General features: G+C 39.3%; 1 protein-coding gene across 3 annotated transcripts; it reads left to right on the top strand.

Moving 5' to 3' along the window:
• Positions 1 to 856: 856 nt before the first annotated feature.
• ptgs1 (prostaglandin-endoperoxide synthase 1) lies at positions 857 to 10,679 on the top strand. Of its 3 annotated transcripts, none has more exons than XM_041042970.1 (11): positions 857 to 995; positions 1,081 to 1,149; positions 2,740 to 2,856; positions 3,559 to 3,699; positions 4,827 to 4,970; positions 5,467 to 5,648; positions 5,838 to 5,921; positions 6,626 to 6,872; positions 7,522 to 7,808; positions 9,005 to 9,152; positions 9,713 to 10,679. In XM_041042970.1, the coding sequence occupies exons 1-11, from the start codon at positions 989 to 991 to the stop codon at positions 10,060 to 10,062; spliced, it is 1,776 nt and encodes a 591-aa protein (XP_040898904.1). In that variant the 5' UTR covers positions 857 to 988; the 3' UTR covers positions 10,063 to 10,679. The 3 variants fall into 3 exon arrangements, with proteins under 3 accessions (XP_040898904.1, XP_040898905.1, XP_040898906.1); XM_041042971.1 differs by having other exon boundaries at positions 866 to 995; positions 2,769 to 2,856; XM_041042972.1 differs by lacking the exons at positions 857 to 995; positions 1,081 to 1,149 and adding an exon at positions 1,296 to 1,304 and having other exon boundaries at positions 2,769 to 2,856.
• The last annotated feature ends 8,491 nt before the right edge of the window (positions 10,680 to 19,170 follow it).

Here is a 19,170-nt window from a genome sequence, read left to right as displayed (position 1 = left end):
GTCAATGGGGACCCAACAACATCTTTTTTTATCCCCTTGAAGGTCTTGAAGGAATATCATATATTTAGGAATAAATCCAGGACTATATTTGACTACTCCATTCTTCTGTGTGAATAAATTAAATCTTAACATTTCTTTAAAACACCGCATCTTCATAGTTTTCTTTGTATTTAACCAGTTCTGCATGGGGGCAATAAAAAATTACCCTCAGCTGAGTGCCAAGTAAAATAATGACGTGTGTTTGACAGCTGGAGAAACACTCTTCTGTGGCTATTTAAATATAAATCATTATTTCATGTCCTGTGTGTGTTTAGATCAGTGCTGCTTGTTCTACATGGAATTACACTGTTTGATTAATATGTAAATAATCATAAGTTAAACCTCTTTAAAACCAAGAACACCGGATCAAATCAACACAATTAAGTGCAATCATTTTGTTGCACACAAAAATTTGAAATTCAACGAGCTAGTTATATAAGTGGGACACGGACGTTATTTTAATTTGCCAGCAGGTGGAGATAGAGCAGTGTGAATTTTTCCTCGAGCATCACACTGTTCTTGTTTCCTTTCACTCTAATGATGTGAATGACACGAGAAAAAGACATTAAAGTTCATAATTTGAACATCATAACTTTTCACTCTGACACACTGCCTGGGTTTAAACACTATCCTGAGAGAAATTTGGCCGCCACTTCTGGTCAAAAATGATCAAATCAAAATTATTTGGTTCCAGCTGCAGCAGGCTTTCTTTAAAATCAACTGAAGACTGAATGGAGGAAGTAGAGGAAACTGTGATCCCTCCCATTCTCGAGCTGATGTTATAAAGCCAGTTAGAACATGTTACTTAGTGTTGTTATGGAGATAGTCTCCAGTATCTTCCTAGAAACAGAATAACACTGTGAACCTTTTTATCTTTTATTTTTTGCAATCTCTAGTTTGATTTGCATAAATATAATACCCATCACTGGGTCAGCCAAGTGTGAAAGCCATGAGAGGTGAGTTCAAAATTTTATTTAAAATTCATCCACTGAGCATGATTTTTTACACCACAGTAATTTACTTATTTATTTTGTAAACTAGAGTTTAGTGTCTTCTCCATCTTGGTGTGCATAAACCTGCTGCTGGAGAGCTCATCATGTGCTGGTGTTGGTAAGTTTTTATTTTTATTTTTATATATATTTTTTAAAATAACAACTTAACTTTTAGTAACCAAACAGTTTAACTGGGCACCTATGACATACCTGTTTGTTTGCAGGTCTAAATATGTTACGGTGTATTACGGTGATGGTTAGGTTCAGATTAAGGTAAGGTGAAACATATAATGACCGAGAAACAGACTTCACTTTTGCCAGAATCACCTTCTGGGCCTTGGGATTTAACACTAACCACCAACCAAAGTAGAAAGAAATAATTAAAACTCAACAAAGGAGATGATAACCTTAGGCTATCTGTTATCAGGGGACTAATTTATCTATAATTGCAACCACTGTAATTTGGAAAAAATAGCAGAGGATGTATTGTTGTCTCTAACCTCAGCAGCACTGCTGCAGGAAGTACTGAGATCTTTTACCTAAATTCCACCATTCATGGTTTTACTTTCGTAAAAGTACAAAAGCATTAGCACTTAAAGTATCAAAAGTAAAAGTACCCATTTGGCCAATATAACTGTTAGTAGTGTATTAAGGGGTGTTTTGATTTATTTTATGAGCTGGTTCATCAATATTACACAGCTAAACCTACTTATCTGTGCCTTGGACTGGATCGTAGTTTGTCTATGGTTGTGCATCTGCTGGGCTTCCCTGCTAGACTTAGGCCCACGTAACATTAATGCATCAGTACATGCATGCAGTCAAACACCTTCCACTTTTGAAAAACCAACACATATTTGTTGCTCAAGTAAAGTGGGCGAGCTTATCTCTTGTCTCATTCACAGCACAATGAGGAAGGAAAAACTGCTGTGTCACATTATCTCAATGCTCTTCTGCAAATGTGAAGGGAGGACAGGAAACCGTATTAGAACGACAGAGAGTGATAAAGATATGGGGTGGTGTTTTGGGTGGGTGGTAGGCAGCAACAACTTTTTGCTCAGACTCAATTAAGCTTATCAGTTTAGACCACTTCCTGTGAACAGGCTATTCCGTATAAATAAATAAAAAAAAAGGCTGTGGCTTTTTAACCTTTACTCATCCACAGTTACTCACATTCACCCCTAGCTGTTACCCCATACAACCCATTTGACTGGGTTACACACAATTATGTGTTAACTGATTCACAATTGAACACTTTCAGATTATCTGTGCTTGTCTCTGGTTTCCCCGGCCTGTTTCAGTATCATTACACCATCTCAGACAGGAGCAGGTTCAGAAATGTTTGTTTTAGTTCATTTTATCTTAGTTGACATCTGATTGACTTTTTAAGTTTTGACAGTGACTTCATACAGATGTTCTGATAATTACAAGTGAACTATCTACCACCTTTTTACTCTGGTGGGGTGGCTAATCAGATTCCAGGGGAGCCTGTGTCACTCCTTACGATAAGATAAGATAAGATGAGATGAGATGAGATGAGATACACCTTTATTAGTCCCACAATGGGGAAACTGCATCCGTCACAGCAGCAAAGAGACAGATTAGGGCACAGTATAGACAGCATAGAGAGTGTAAGCAGAAGTGGATTACTTCACAACATCAATTATTCATTCATTCATTCAAATAAAGATATCCTTATCCTCATTTGCAGTGAATCCCTGTTGTTACTACCCTTGTCAGAGCTCTGGGGTGTGTGTGAGATTTGGTCCAGACAGCTACAAATGTGACTGCACTCGCACTGGCTTCTATGGTGAAAACTGCACTGTTCGTAAGTGAAGCAAAATTTACATTTTCAACATACATCTATGCACCACTGTCTGGGTGTGGGTGCTTTTACACCACAGCCCAAGTGTCTTTCGTGTGACACTCTGGTCTACCTCCCGAGTACCTCTTTTTGTTCAAGTTCTACTTTAACGTGACTTTATGCAAATTAAGCTAAACCCTAAGCACTACACTGACCCTAACCTTGTGCACTCTAATTGTCCTCCTATTTATTTTTTATCTACCTCTTGCAAAATCTGTGCACAGCAATGAGAACACCAGTAACAGTGCTCAAACTCCAATGTATGTAATATGTAATGACCCTCTGTGTATTGTCAATTAATTTGGAGGACTTGTGCCTCTAGCACTGTGGCTAACATTTCAACACTCAAAAAAACAAAAAAAAAAAAAACGTTTTACGTAACACATTGGTGCCTCTTTCTACAAGGCATTTCAGACTAATTATTGTAATACATTTTTCACAGACGTTTTAGTGAAAAAAATGTATATATATATATATATCAATAATTTCTCATGTTCTAATAAGCCATTGAGTCCATAGCTTATATATATATAAGCTAATATATATATATCTATACCTATATATATGTATATCTATATCTGTCTATCTATATTTACTCCTGACTCCTTAGAAAGGGTGCTTTATTAGTGTGCTTAAGTGCTGTTTATTCTTGATCTTTGTATGTAGCGGAGTTCTGGACCAGAGTTCGTCTCATGCTGAAGCCCAGCCCTAAGGTGGTCCACTACATCCTCACCCACTTGCAGTGGTTCTGGGACTTAGTCAACAACTCTTTCCTGCAAGATACCTTCATGAGATTAGTGCTGACAGGTACATGACCCCAATCACCACAGACCACAGCAGACAAAACAACAGGACTTGCTTGCAGCTAATATTTTCCCACAGATTGTGTCAGATCTTTTGTTATATTTGTTCACAGTGTGTACTGCATACCGACAGTAATTTTAGTCAAATCAGTGTTTTTGCATTTACATTGTTAAGTCTTGTTTTAGACAAGGCGTAGTGAGGAAATGTTAGTATTATGTGAGGAGCAAGTTCCATCGTAATTGCCATAGTCCTCATTTGTAGAGTTATGTTTCACTAAGAAAGAAACTAAACATCACATCTGGATATAGAGTAATTTACTCTTGGTGTCAGTGCGCCTGACCAAATTTATAACTGCAAAAGATAGTTTGAGCCCAGAAGAGGAACTGATTTAAATAAGCATCGAGATTTCCTTTGCTGAATATTCGTTGCACGTTCTCACTTTGGCCTGCTGTGTACCTTACAAGAAAACTATGGCTGAGAGCACCGTTAAAGGTTCAGTCTGACGTTATTCTATACTTTTCTCATTGCCACAAATCCTATGAAAAGAAGTGTCACTCAAGCACACGGGTTTCTACTGACAAAAACTTAGTTTCAGGTTTTTTTTTAAAAAAAAAAGAAAAAAAAATTTCTTAAAACATCACTCAAACAGGAGTAATTAATGCATTTGTTGGGAACAATTTAAAAAGTCTGTGAAGGACAAACCTTCTAAGTAAAATACTTTTACTTAGACATTTATTAGCCAAGTTCCTCCTACTTACAAAGAAGTGTAAAAATAACGTTTAACAGAAACTCTCAAGTGATCACATGATTGACCAGAGCACAGAGGTAGGATCTGCTCATAATCAACTTAAGTTGAGCTAATTTTTTTAAGTTGAATGAAGTTTGGTCTGGTTGGATTTGGTCTTTTCATGGGATTTGTTGACATTCAGATGCATATAGATTTATCACCAGCCTTTTCCTTTAAAATCCATATAAATGTCCTGACTCCCAAAAAGCATCAGGCTACTTACCAAGGAAATAAGATGCCCAAACATTCATTGGTGGTTCATTCATTACAATTAAAGGGTCAGAACTAGGAAACATGGATAATACTTGAAAAAGAAACCACATGTTATCATCTTCTCCCAAAGTCAGGAGTGAGCTTATTCCAAGCCCACCTACCTACAATACCAAGTATGGATACATCAGCTGGGAGTCTTACTACAACATCTCCTACTACACCCGGCTCCTCCCTCCTGTACCTGAAGACTGCCCTTTGCCCATGGGAACTAAAGGTGAGACCTAAGCAGCTACCGCACATTCTCATGGTAAAGCTGCTATTCAAGTAATGAATAGTATCAAAGAATAGATCACTGTTCATCAGTCAGCAAGAACAAATAAAGGCTTGTCATTAATTTAAGGCCAGCTTAACAAAAAACGAGGGAGTTACCTGTAGAGTACTATAACACCTCTCATTATGTTTATTTCCACAGCTCGAATTCATCAGTACAACACATTGTATTATTCATACATTAATCAATTCCAGTTTTTCACATTTAAAGCCTGCTTATAAAGGCCGCTGCAAGTCTCTGAATGTGAAAATTCTGTTGCTACTCTTGCTGCAGTGCTCAGTACATTATACTGAATTTATTAAGGCAACAAGAAAACATGGAGGAAGTTTGGAGTTGGCATTAGCCGAGGAACAGGGGCAATTAGAAACAAAGGCCTGTCTCCAAACATGAGCCTGTCTGGTTCTCCCTGCCGCTGAAGTAAATTTTTCTTTCCTTACAGGTAAACCTGTTCTTCCTGATGCTAAAGTGTTGGCCGATCGTTTCTTTAAAAGAACCAAATTCAGGCCAGACCCCCAGGGAACCAACCTGATGTTTGCCTTCATGGCCCAGCACTTCACCCACCAGTTTTTCAAGACAAACCATGAAGTTCATGGTGGCTTCACCAAGGCTTTAGGACATGGGGTAAGATACATACTGACACTGTGTGTTCAGCAGTCAGGTACAACCAAAATGTAATTATTATTTATCAGTTAACAATAAAACCTGTTGAGAATTAAGCACAGTGCATGTGTTGCTTTCCCTGTTGATTGTTCATGTATTTGACTTTTGAATTTATTATCAAATGTATGTATTTTTCTCTGCCTCACTCAGGTAGATGCGAGTAATATTTATGGAGATAACCTTGTGCGACAGCATCAACTCCGGCTTCACGAAGATGGAAAGCTGAAATATCAGGTAATAAAGAAACAGCTTGGCATTTTGGGAAATACACTTGTTCCATTTACATGAAACATGTAAAGGTTTCTGAAACCAGAATAAGCTGTTTGGCGTAATTATAACCGGGATACCAGTGTGAGTGAAATGTCTGGCTCAGAGAACTACATTTCATGTAATCAATAAAAGGCCTATATGCCGATATATAATTTTCTCTAATAATAAAGTCACTATTAAGTTATTAATACTCACTCTCTTTGAAAGTAAAAGTTCATCTCAAGGTTCTCAGCTTAGATAACCTGCACTTCCTTGTTCACATCAGTTTCTGAGAATGTTTTGGTTACAGATAGCAAAGACAGTGATAAAGTGGTTAAAAAGAGAGAATCTTTTCACTCATTTCGTGTATTACTGGCAGCCAGCACAACGCTATCTATGCCTTGTGATGGAGTCTGAGAGGGGACTTCCTCAATCTATCTTTATCTAAAAGCCACTCTACATGAGGATGTTGCCTTATGAGTAAGACACAGCAGCTCTTTGGTACTTTAGATTTTTACATCTAATTATGATACAGACTCGAGCACAATAAAGCAGACTCTTGGGAGAATTTGTTGAGTTAAAGAAAATGTTTAGAGGGCTCAGAATTGTATAAATTGACCAACACGATTCATGATTCATCTTTCAAACTTTCCCCTCACCTGTGGATTACTGTTTTTGTTTTTCCCAAGTTAGTAAATGGTGAGATGTACCCTCCCACAGTGTCTGAGGTCCCTGTGCACATGGTGTACCCTGAAGGTTTCCCAATGCAGCATCGTCTTGTCACGGGTCAGGAGTTCTTTGGCATCCTGCCGGGTCTCACCATGTATGCCACCATTTGGCTGAGGGAGCATAACAGAGTCTGTGACATCCTTAAGGCAGAACATCCTACCTGGGATGATGAGCAGCTTTTCCAGACCACTAGACTCATCATCATTGGTGAGTGTTTTTTTTCTTTTCAGTATAGTCCACCTACTATACAAGAAAGTAAAATCGTATTTATATAGCATTTTCAGCTCAAAGTTATTCATGGTAAAATCATATAATATAAAAGACACAGGGTGGTAACAAACATAAGGACAAAAAGAATAAATAGAAGTTATAAAACTGTATCGGTAACAAAAAAAAAAAAAAGCCTTGAGCCTTGACAACATTTCTTTAAAGTAGCTTCATGACAAAAGGTGGTGATTCAATGTGGTACTTTCCGAGTGACAGTTTGTGGTGATTTTATAAAATGCTCCTGTTATGAATTGGGAGCTATTTTGATCAAATCATCAATTTAGTAATTTTTTAAAGCAAAAATGTCAAATATTTGCTGTTTTTATCTCTCTCTAAAAAGGATTTGATGCTTTGTCGTACACAATAGTAAACTGAATATCTTTCTACTATCTACTTACTTACTTGAAAAAATAATCTGCAGATTAATTTATGCTGAAAATAATTCTTAGATGCAGCCCTGTTTTTTAATCTTTTAACAAATCTTCAGTTCGCCTTTCCATCTTCTAATTGTTTTTTTTTATTATTATAGAAGTTTAGTTTGTCTCAGTGTGTGATGGTTTAAGAGATGGTTGTATTTATTGCCACCCAGGGGAGATTATCAACATTATAATAGAAGAATACGTGCAGCAGCTGAGTGGTTACCTGCTCAAACTGAAGTTTGATCCCTCCCTGCTCTTCAATGCGCGTTTCCAGTACAGCAACCGCATCGCCCTGGAGTTCTGCCAGCTCTACCACTGGCACCCACTGATGCCTGACAGCTTCCTCATCGACGGAGATGAAATCCCGTACTCCCAGTTTTTTTACAACACCTCACTCCTCATGCATTATGGGGTGGAGAAACTGGTGGATGCTTTCTCTCGACAGCCTGCGGGACAGGTAGTGGAATTGCAGCTTGTAACTAAGAGGCCAGTGCTTGGGCAAAATGTAGCTACAGTCTTCTTAGTTTATAACGACTTGAAAAGATTCAAAATGAAAATAACAGCTTCATCAGATAATATATTTATAGATTAAATATATTATCTGATAATATTTATATCTTAGGATAAATATATTTGGGTGGATGAACTGTGCCTGTGCCATTACTGTTTAATGAAAATTAGGTAGGTTTATGACAGGAAATGCCACAGAGGAAGCTTGCCTTGTTCTTTATCATCAGTGGAGGAATCTCACACACAAGTCACAGGGATGGTGCAATGGGTGATATGATGTGATATGATATATATATATATATATATATATATATATATATATATATATATATATATGTAGGGAGAGAGAGAGAGAGAGAATATAACAGTGTGAGAACATTTTCTTTTCTTAAACCACCAAACCACAACGTTTTTTGATTGATAAACATTAAGGCAGACTTCCTCTTATTATTACTTCCTAAAATGTTCTCAGACATAATCTTCCAGCACCATCACATGCGTGACATTTCCGTTTGCTGAGAACCGAGATACACAGTGTTCAAAACAATGTTCATTAGCACAATGCTTTTATGGGGGTAAATATTTTGCATAATGCGAGAACTTGTAGACTTGATGTGAGAACTCGTGGAATATGTTGCTCTCATACTGCGTTCTATTCTAAGAGAATGTGAGTTTCCATCTATCCAGGATTTTTACAATGGACGGTGTGTCAGCAAAGCCCACATTATTATCAGAGACCCCAGCCATCCCAACCAGGGACTGTTTCAGCTGCATCCATCTCGCAAGCCCTATCGCAGCTTCAAGGCTTGGACCTGCGGGCAAGCGGGTCCGAGAAGCAGGCTCATCGACAATGGACACTAACGATGTGTTGGTGTTGACTGTCTGCCTGTGACACATACACACACTCATCTTATTATTGCTGCCGTCAAGCAGCTAAAACCAGAATTTTATCATGAACCTTCAAGTTCTCACATCAAATCAACAAGCTCACGCATTTTGTAACATATTTAGCTTCATAGTTTTTGCTTGCCAAGCAAAAAGAGGAAGGACTGGTTACCTCTCACTGTTTGTTCTCTTGCTGATGGTTTTATTGAACAGTTCATTAATGTAATATTGCAGTAACTTTTTGTTTCTGTCTTTCAGATTGGTGGAGGTCACAACTCTCATGAAGTGGTACTCAAAGTGGCAGAAATGGTCATCAGAGAGTCTAGAACCGAACGTGTGCGGTCCTTCAATGAATACAGGAAGAGGTTTAACTTGAAGCCATACGCCTCTTTTTATGAGTTTACTGGTAAGTGAAAATAATACTGCAGCTACAACTTCCCTCTGAAAGTTTCTTGTCTTTTTATCTCTGACATATAGATAGGGAAGTTTTACATTTGCGATTTTGACTTCAAGCTTATAAGATAAGTTATAAGTTTATTTCATAACTGGTGTTTTCTGCCAGCATCTGCCAGGGTGTTTGACAACATGCACATTACACAGTGAATTCAGGAACAAATAACATTATCACTGCAGAGACCAAATTATTGATTTTTTTCTGTTTTTTTTTTTCAAGACAATGTGGGTTTATTTGTCACAAACACACTATATCTTTGGAAAAGTAAGAACACATGGAATTAAGTTAACTCTAACATCATTGTGTAGGCCAATCTCATTTAAGCAACACTGGAAAAAATACATATCATAGATGATTTTTAATGTATTATTTCCTATAAAAAATGATTACACATACTGCAGCTCTGTTAGACTGTTCTCCAGGAGCCAGTCTATGGTGTTATATAATAACATAATGGTACGGGTGCAGTTAACAATGGGTTAAGTAACAGTTGTTTTCTCTTTTTGAAACAGATGACATTGAAATTGCCAGAGGTTTAGAGGAACTCTATGGGGACATTGATGCCTTGGAGTTTTACCCTGGAATAATGCTGGAGAAAACCCGTGCTAATGCTATATTTGGTGAGAGTATGGTGGAGATGGGTGCTCCCTTCTCCCTTAAAGGCCTGCTAGGAAACCCCATCTGCTCCCCTGAGTACTGGAAGCCCAGCACCTTCGGGGGAGAAACCGGCTTCAATATAGTCAAAACTTCCACTTTGAAGAAACTGGTGTGTCTCAATGCCAAGTGGTGTCCATATGTGGGTTTCCATGTTCCACGAAATGAGGAGGAGGCAAAACCAAGGAAACCGTCTTCTGAACTTTAATAAATATTCACCTGATGATTTTAATGTAGATGACACAGTACAGTTGCCAATGTGTTATAAATTTTGTCACAATCCCTTTCAGATTGAATTTGGGGACAGACAGGATGATTTTGATCCTAATTCAGAGGTTTTACTGTACATATGAGCAGATCTACCTCTTTAAAATACAGCTGACAATTAACATACAGTATTTTCTGGTGAAGTCATTATCTTTATGTCATTATCATTTAACAGGAAAATTCCTATGCAATTACCAATGCATTAATTTTAATTTGCCTATGGTATAACTGAATATGACTATTTTGTTCTTTTTCTTTCACCAAACATCACTGTATAATTTACCCATTTAGAGAAGAGAATGAATTCACAGTATTTTAAACTGCTAAAAATAAAAGTAAGAAATAGTTTATTATGTATGCAGGCGGTTATTTTTGTTGGTTAAAATTACATCCTATGTGTCTTTATAATCTGTGCAAAAGAGAATGTTAAATAAAACTCTAGTTTAAAAAATAAAAGTTTTTAGATGGCCACTGAGCAGCTCAACTGGCAGTTCTGGGGTGAGGTTCCTTGCTCAAGGGCACCTCTACATGAGGGTAGGCTGCATGTCAAACAAGACGGAGTCTCCTGGAAATTTAACACCTAAGAACACTTGTGCGTATTCTTGATTTTTTTTCACTCACTGTAAAAAGTCTTGCAAAACAAAAATTGATGGAAGCTTTGAAATGAACCTTGCATTGTGCATCTATTCGACAGATTGCTATTAATCTTTCTCCACCTGACCTGATGAGGACGTGTACAAGAGCAAGAGCACAACAGAGGTGGGTGGCGAACTTTGGGGCCAGGCCTAGAGGCCCTGCACTTTTTGTTACAATTTTAAAACAAAGATCAGAATAGAAGAATAGAAGACAAGTCTATTGTAGTTAACATGTTGCAAATATGAAAAGCTGTTTAATAAACATATGCTTAAAGGCATTTAAACAAAATTAAGTTAGTTTGTATTATTCAAAATTTTGACACCAATATTTTCACTTTTACTTTAAATGAATATCGGCTCCAAATATCGGTTATCGGCCTCCTTGACTACTAATAATCGGTATCGGTATCGGCCCTGAAAAAACCTTATCGGTCTATGTCTAGTGTCGAAAGTATTAGAAAATGTACTTTGTAATTTGTACTTTTGAATACTTAAGAATGTTTAAAAGCAAGTACTCTAGTACTTTAACTCAAGTAAAATTTTGACCGAGCAACTTTCATGCGTAGTTCAGTAATATTCGACAAGGACTATCTACACTTTGAGACCAGTGTTGGGGTTGAGTTATTAACATTGTAAGCATGTTAGTATGCTGACATTAGCATTAAGCTCATAGCACTGATATGCTTAAGTACAGCCTCACAGGACTGTTAGCATAGCTGTAGGCTGTTAGTCTTGTTGTATTATGTGCAGCTGTTAAATGATTTTCTACACAATTTGATCTGAGAAAAACCTACAGTCTTAATACTGGCTAAATGTGCAGAGACTGACTCACAGGATGCAGGTGGATCTCCAATGTATGAGAAAATTGGCCACATACCGCTGTGGTTTTGTTGATGGCCTAAACATTGATCTGCGTTTCATGTGTAAATTTCGTGGTTACAGTTTTAGAGCTTTGAGCAGAGCAAGAAACCAAAACTGCTGTGTCAACTGCTGTATCGTGGGGACAGTCATGCTGAACATACTGTGCAGATGCTAGAGTACGAAATGCCAGAATAAAGCATTCATTCAGTTGCTATGCCATGTAATTCTGTTGTTTAAGGTCAATTCATTGTAGTTCAGGCAACAGGATGGAAAAATAATTTACACAATGGCCCCATAGAATATACAAATATTCCTAAATATACTATACATATATAGTTTATATATAGATATAATAGTACGTAATGTATATATATTATACAGAGCCAGTGGCATGTAGTGACTTTTACACCTTCACTTGCTACTGCTACCTCTTAACGCTTAGGAACAAAAGACTGTTTCCACATGCTGCTGTGTAACGATGTCTGTGTAACGATGCATGCAATATAACCGATCTCCGAACGGTAGAAATTTCTGTTTCAGTATCATCAAAACTTTCACTTTGAAGAAACTGATGTGTCTCAGCACCAAAGTGGTGTCCCTACATGGAAGCGTTTCCTAAACAAAACATGTTATACGTATCTCTAAACACTAGTAGTCTGGATAAGTACTAAGTGACCTGACTACTGAGATACAGTTGGAGCTTTTTAAGAAGGTGCAGCAACTAACATTCTCATCAGAAAGCATGTATTCAGAAAATGAAAGCATGCTTTATTTTGAAAATAAGGGTCACAGGGCTGTGTCTGAGGTACATGCAAAAATGTCACCAAGGACTTTGGTTGTATTGTCGACATTTTTATTGATACAGCCCCTATTACCTTCCTTTGGTTTCATAAAAGGTGTAACAGTCAAGTAGAGAATGAGCGAGTCACTGAAACAAGTTGTGTCACAAAGATTGCAATATTTTCTTAATGTATCCTTGGCTGTTTCACTAAAATGGTCACTACTGCACAACACATTTACATCCTTATACTAGAACTATCCTATGAACAGTTACATGACATGAGTCAGAGTGAAATGTGTCTCACACATAAATAATAATAAATTAATACTACACACGTACATTTTCTCTTTTGTGTTTCATTAATAAAATAGAGAATTGAAACAATAGAAAGCAAGACTATTCATGGTAAAACTGTAGTTGTATTCAGAAGCCAGTTAAACATGTAACATGACATTAAATAAATTAACCAGTACAGTGGGCAGTACAGAAAGTGCTGTAGTAAAGCTATGAAATACACATTAACAAAAAGATGAGGAGACTAATATGTGTGTCTGTTTCATTTGAAAGGAATAGCTCAATATCTTCTTATTCGCGTCTCGATGAGAGTTAAATGAGAAGGTCGATACCACTGTGTCGTGTCTGTGCATTACAGTCGCTGAAACCCGGAGGCAGTTAACTTAGCTTAGCATAAAGTGGAAGCAGGAGGAGACAGCCGGCCTGGTTCTGTTGAAAGTTCAAAAATCGGCCTACGCCAACCCCTCAAAAGCTCAATAATTAACACAATGTACATCATTCACTTAATCTGCACACAAACAGCAATATAAAAACAAGTTTATAAGCAGCTCCGCACGGTTTCTTTGCAAACAGTCAGGACCAGTAGAGACGCTGCACAATTGTGCTCTGCATCTCCACATTACTCTGTAATCGCTAAATCACACCCATGTTTGATTGATCCAGTCAAATGAGGAGCAGTTAATTTAAATCACACTCAAGACTACTGATGCATTCAGGTCATGTTGGAGTTAACATCCAAGTCATAATCACTTGGCTGGGAAAGTCAAATTACTCAGAAAGCTCTGATATATCTGACATGGCAATAAAATGTACCATAAGTGTCTTGCACATCCAACTCTGCAGTAAAATAACTATCACTTAGTGTTATTGCACTTTGCTGAGATTAGTCATGTATAGTAGCCATTGAGTGTTTTTAACAGTTTCCCAGGTAGTATGCCTCCCTCCCCACCCCACCATAGAGAAAGTGAATAAGCATTTATCCCAAAAAGTTGAACTATTCAATAAGATATAGTTACTCACATTATGCCAGTTCCTCATCGTGGGTATAGTGGTAGTTACTGTTGGACATGGCTGGTCCTGTGAGGATGACTTGATGCCTTAATCTGTAGCTACTTACACTGATGAAGTCTCGCAGTTGATTGATCATTCTCTCGACTGTTGACTAATGGAGGACTGAAGAGAGGCGCAGCCAGTGAAGTGGAATTTGAGACTGAATTGATATGTGTGCTGGTGCCTACTGTCATCGAAGCTGTGGCTGCTGGGTAAAAATGGACATCAACGGCAACCGTGGTGAGACCCAAGGAGACATGGTGAGACAGGAGCAGGGGAGGGTTGCCATGCGAGATGCTGAGACTGTGGTGGATTGGTGCTACACAATGATCAGCACTTTGCAGGGTTAATGAGGAGCGCAGGCCCTCCTCACGTCTGGATGGTGGAGAGGGGGAAGGTGAACGGGAGGGTAAGGATGACGGAGGAGGCAAAGCATCCTGGCACGGGCTGTGGTTGTCTCCTCTGTTACTGGTCCAGTCTTCAGCAGACTGCAGCTGAATGCTGGGCTGGGACAAAGTGCAGCCCTTCTCCTCCTCCAGTGACGGATCAATCTGAAATAGTTCAGGAATTCACTTCTTAATGATAACTTGTCAATCGTTTACCCAAAGGATAGCACAAGAGGACATATTGTTACCATGTTGTTATCTTAAAAGGGTTCTTTTGTAATTTAGCAGAACCAGAGATATCTATATTATTCCACCCCTTTTTCTTCCTTGTCAAAATCTGGGTCCTGCATTACCCACAATTTTCTGGGCTACCACTGCGCTAACTTGTTAGTAGAATAAGTTCATGCCCAAAATTCCCCTAAAAAATATTGAAAATTGAACAAATATTTCACCCTCTCACTCGTGTGTTTCTGTGGTATCAAACCTTTGTATCAAGAATGGGCTCAGGATAAGTCTCGACAGTGACTGAGTGGTTGTCCAGAGCAGGTTGTGTGTCCTCTTGATGATCCTCAAATGTGGGCTCCATCTGCACTGTAACCAGACTGGGTCCAGGAGGTCGGGCTCGGGTGTCTGAAGTGTTTGGGCTCTGCTCAATCACTGCCACACAATCATCATCTTCAAAAGCTCTGTGAAAGATACACAGCACTCTGGTTTAATGTGCCAAAGAGGCAAACAGATCAATTCTAAGGCCTTGTCTCATTCATTTTGTACCGTCTAATGGCGTCTTCACCTGTTTTCATATGTACGTCCTGCAGCTCGTCGTTCAGCGTGTCGCATGGGTACACCCAGGTTCCTCTGAGCTGTTAAGAACATGTCATTTGGCTTTAAAGAAATAGTTTGACACCTTACTCACTTTCTGGCAGTGAGTTAGATGAGACCGATACCACTCTCGTGTCTTTCTAATAAATTAAATGAAATATTCCTTTTATTTTCAGACAGTAAACATGCTCAGAATTTAAAATAGGTGCGCTGACGTGATGCATGGAGCAGCTGACCTGCGCGGCTTGTTGGTGCGGGTTCATTCTTCTGGACCACTGAATAGAAGGTAACAGTGATGAAGATGAAGGCCAAAGATACACCCACTCCCACCACAATGGGGATGTCATGTTTCTCCAGCACTGGCAGCCATGAAGGAGACTGCTGCGTCACTCTGGAGTATACAAGACAAACAAAAGTGACATCTTGCTGCTTTGCTGTGCTGCTTTTACCATCAAACTGTGGTACTGTCGTGGCATGAAATACCTATCTTCTTTTTATTTTACCTACCTGGGATCATTACTGGTCATAGGTGACTGGGAGGTGTTCCTCTTCAGCCACTCTGTAAGCTCAGTGTCATTGGCTGATTTAGCTGACTGTGCTGGGTCACCTTGCTGAGTCACATTTGGTTGTACATGATCAGGCATGTTTACTTGATGGACAGTGGGAATGTCGGGGTCCAATGGTGAAGGATCAGAGGTCTGATCATGAGGGTGGATGGTTGAGATTGAAGGCTGTGGATGTTGTGTTGGAGGTGACTGAGGTTGGCTTTGAGGAAACGTAGAAATGACTGAAGTTGGTTTAGCTGTTGAGGGTAGGAATGGATGAGCTGTAGCAATAGAAGAAGGCAGAGGGTGTGTGGGGGGCAAGTAATGCTGGATTGGTGATAGCTCAAGATGGAACTTGGGTAAAAAATTCAAAGTAAAGGATTGTTGAGGATGAGTTTGGGGTGTCTGTGAGACAGTTGTTGAGGGCTGCTGATGTCGAGGGTGACTTGGGTTTTGCAGCTTGGTTTGAGAAATCTGGGCTGAGGTTGGCTCATGGTAGGATTGGTAATATTCACTTTTTGTAACTGGCTGGTGAGATTGCGTTTGAGATAGGTGCAGCTGGGTGACTGAACCAGTGTGGCTCGTCGTAGTTTGGGTTACAGGACTCTGTGTTGGAGTCTGTGAAGACAAATCCAACTTGAGAAAGCCAAACGATCCACCCACTGGAAGCTTTGAGGGTGGTTGAGTCACGGGCATCTCACTGATAGGCTCTGTGGTTTGACTGGCTAGAGACACAGCATTGATGTAAGAGCCTTGATAATCAGGTGCTGTCAACAATTCAGCACTGACTTGATGCTGAAATTGTGTATATGATGATGTTAATGCCAAATGGGTTTGATTTTCAGTGAGAAGATCCTGAAGGGTAGTACCCAAAACTCCACTGGTGGCTACCGATGTTGGGCTGTATGTTCGTGGTGGTTCACTCTCTGAAATTAAAAGCGGAGCACTAGTCACTGTGTGATGGTCTACTGACTGGAAGTTTGGATGAGGAGGAGGTGGCAACATAGGAGGTTGCATCTGTGCAACTAACGGCTGGGTTGGATTGGTTGTTGGCTGAATCAGGTGGTGTTGTGAAAGAAGGCCAAGTGATTCCGGTGACATCTTCAGTTCAGCCACTGCTCCCCTTGAAAATGTAGAAAATGTGGTAGCTCCACTTGTTGTAGCATCACAGTTTGATGAAGAACCTGAAATAGTGAAAAAAAAACATCCTTGCATTTTAAAAACTTTTTTTTAAACCACAGACAACATTCATAGTCAACTCTTTCTCTCTGACACATATTCCAGTGAGAAATGGCAGCTAGCAGTAGTGCTCACACAGACTATGGTTACCTCGGCATATAGTGATAAACAACCATAGGTGCAGCAAGCTCAAGCAGTTTGTCTAAAAGTCTAAAAGATAATGTTATAATTTTAGATCAGACAAACAATAGCTGTCTAAAAGCTTTACACCTTTGTTTTCTCTTCAGAATTAATATGAAGAACATGGGGGTTTGCTGTCTTTCTGCTGTTTTTAGAAATGATAGCTGGAGCTGCAAAAGTACATACATGTGGCCTTCTTATGCTGTTCCTGCACATGTAGATGATGTATTGTCTTAAGATGTTGCTCATCCATAGCTGGATGGGAAACAGGCAGTTCTTTGCTAGAGTTGATGCTCTAGAAAACATGATAAAAAAGACACTTAGTTTCAGTACTGAAACAGTATGATACTGAAGTACAGTACTGAACGTTGGCTGACATGAACTAAGCCACAAAACAAGTCATAAGCAGGTTATGGGCCATAAATATCAAAGCAGTGATGTTACCCACTGACAATGGAGAGTCACTACAAATAAAGAGCACACACAATCAAGAATAATTCACAGCTCCTGGATCAAGACAACACATGAAAACCAGATATAGTCCACATCCACACATTGATTTGGGAGCAAAACAATGTCACCCAGTGGTGGAAGAAGAACTTAGATCCACTACTTAAGTGAAAGTACTAATACCCCATTTTCAAAATACATCACAAGTAAATACACTGAGGTCAAAGTCAGTTTGTACTTTAGTAAAAGTACATAAATGTTATTAGCAAAGTGTACCTAAAAGATCAAAGTTCTCATTCTGCAGAAAAATGGTCTCTGTGACTGATATATATGTGACATTATTAGAGTGTTAATGCAATGGCAATGGTTCTCAAACTAGGGACCCTCCACAGGGTCACATTGATTAGAAATAAGAGTAAGCAAAGCTCTGCTTTGCAAATGTATGTTTATTTTTGGGACGTTTATTCAGTTACTTTCCACCACTGGCGCCACCACACAAGCCATAGCGGAGAGTTTCACAACGTTGTTACTCACAGCAGACAAAACCAGTCTTGTCTGCTTGCCTCTATCAGCTGGATGATCTTCAGCTTAGGACAGAGGACAGCGTGAAAGAGAGTCAGCAAGAAAGTGAAACTTGTGCATATGAGGTCAAGGAAGTATCTTGTCGCATAATTATACATTGTGTGAGTGATTGTACTTCACTGGGAATCTTAATGAGAACATCACAAGGCCTCATAGGTGTCAATTTGCAAAACTAAATAAATACCCTACATATTCAGAGCACAGCAAAAATACACTCTGAACATGCAGTGATTAGACTGTACCTGAGCATATATGTTAATAGTCATATGAGAGAACAATGCAAATGTGATTAATTTGATTCCTCCTTTATTAAAGGATGTTGATTATTCCAGGCCATGGCACCAGCACACAGAAAGGAATCTTAACTCATGTACTTCAACTTCCTTCCCTCTTTAAGCACAGTGTCTTACACGGCAACAAGTCGATGTCAAAGTACCTGAGACAGTGAGGGTGGTACGTCTCTGATGTCGTCCTGCTCGGTTCTCAGCAGTACAGTAATATTCTCCTCCATCAGACCACTGCACATTTGAAATATGCAGAGCTCCATCCTCTGCACAAACAAGGCAGACATCACAGAGAGTAGGGATGAACTCACATCGAGTCTTTGTGTACTTAGACTGAGGTTTTGCTTGTAAAATGTTTCATGCTTGCTACCGAAAATAATTCGAAACGACAAATGACTCAACACTCGACAAATGACAATACTGCTACTCACCGTCAATGTGTCTGTCTTCAGTAGGACTGATGGGCGACTGTGTTTCTGCTCTGCCTCTGGTCCACGTGTATGTAATGGGCAGAATCCCAACAGCCCTGCAGGGCAGGACTGCTGATGCCCCGATCCTGCAGCTCACCTGACCTACAAAGGTCACTATGATGGGGCTCACTGGGAGGAGAAAGAGGAAAATCAACTCATATTCTGCACTTTAGGCAAAAACCGGACTTAAGTGAACTCAAGAAAGCTGGTATCTACTGAGGTTAGGAACTGATTTTGAATTATAAATTATTTAAAAGTTACCCGCAACTTTGAGCATTGCTGTGCTGCGGCTTTGGCCCAGTGTGTTTGAGGCCTCACACACGTACACCCCCTCATCGTAGCTCCTGGCTGACTGGATGTGGAGAGTGGCATTTCTCAGTCTGTATGAGAAAGATGTAAAGGAGATGCTGTAGTTCTTAATGGGGTTTTATAATATTGTACATAAGCAGTGGCGGTTCTACATTGAATTGCTCCCTGGGTGAAACACCCTCCGATTACCCTTCCTCCCTGAGTCTGGGAACCACTCTTATACA

Source organism: Toxotes jaculatrix, chromosome 7, assembly GCF_017976425.1.
Source record: "Toxotes jaculatrix isolate fToxJac2 chromosome 7, fToxJac2.pri, whole genome shotgun sequence".
Classification (NCBI taxonomy): domain Eukaryota; kingdom Metazoa; phylum Chordata; class Actinopteri; family Toxotidae; genus Toxotes; species Toxotes jaculatrix.
Note: the sequence above shows the minus strand (reverse complement) of the source record. Positions and strands in the feature narration are given on the sequence as shown.

What these genes read in the sequence shown, in the direction of transcription:
- ptgs1 (XM_041042970.1), top strand. An exon ending in CCAAGGCTTTAGGACATGGG is followed by an intron (nt 5,649 to 5,837) that starts GTAAGATACATA and finishes TGCCTCACTCAG; the next exon opens with GTAGATGCGAGTAATATTTA. An exon ending in ATGGAAAGCTGAAATATCAG is followed by an intron (nt 5,922 to 6,625) that starts GTAATAAAGAAA and finishes GTTTTTCCCAAG; the next exon opens with TTAGTAAATGGTGAGATGTA.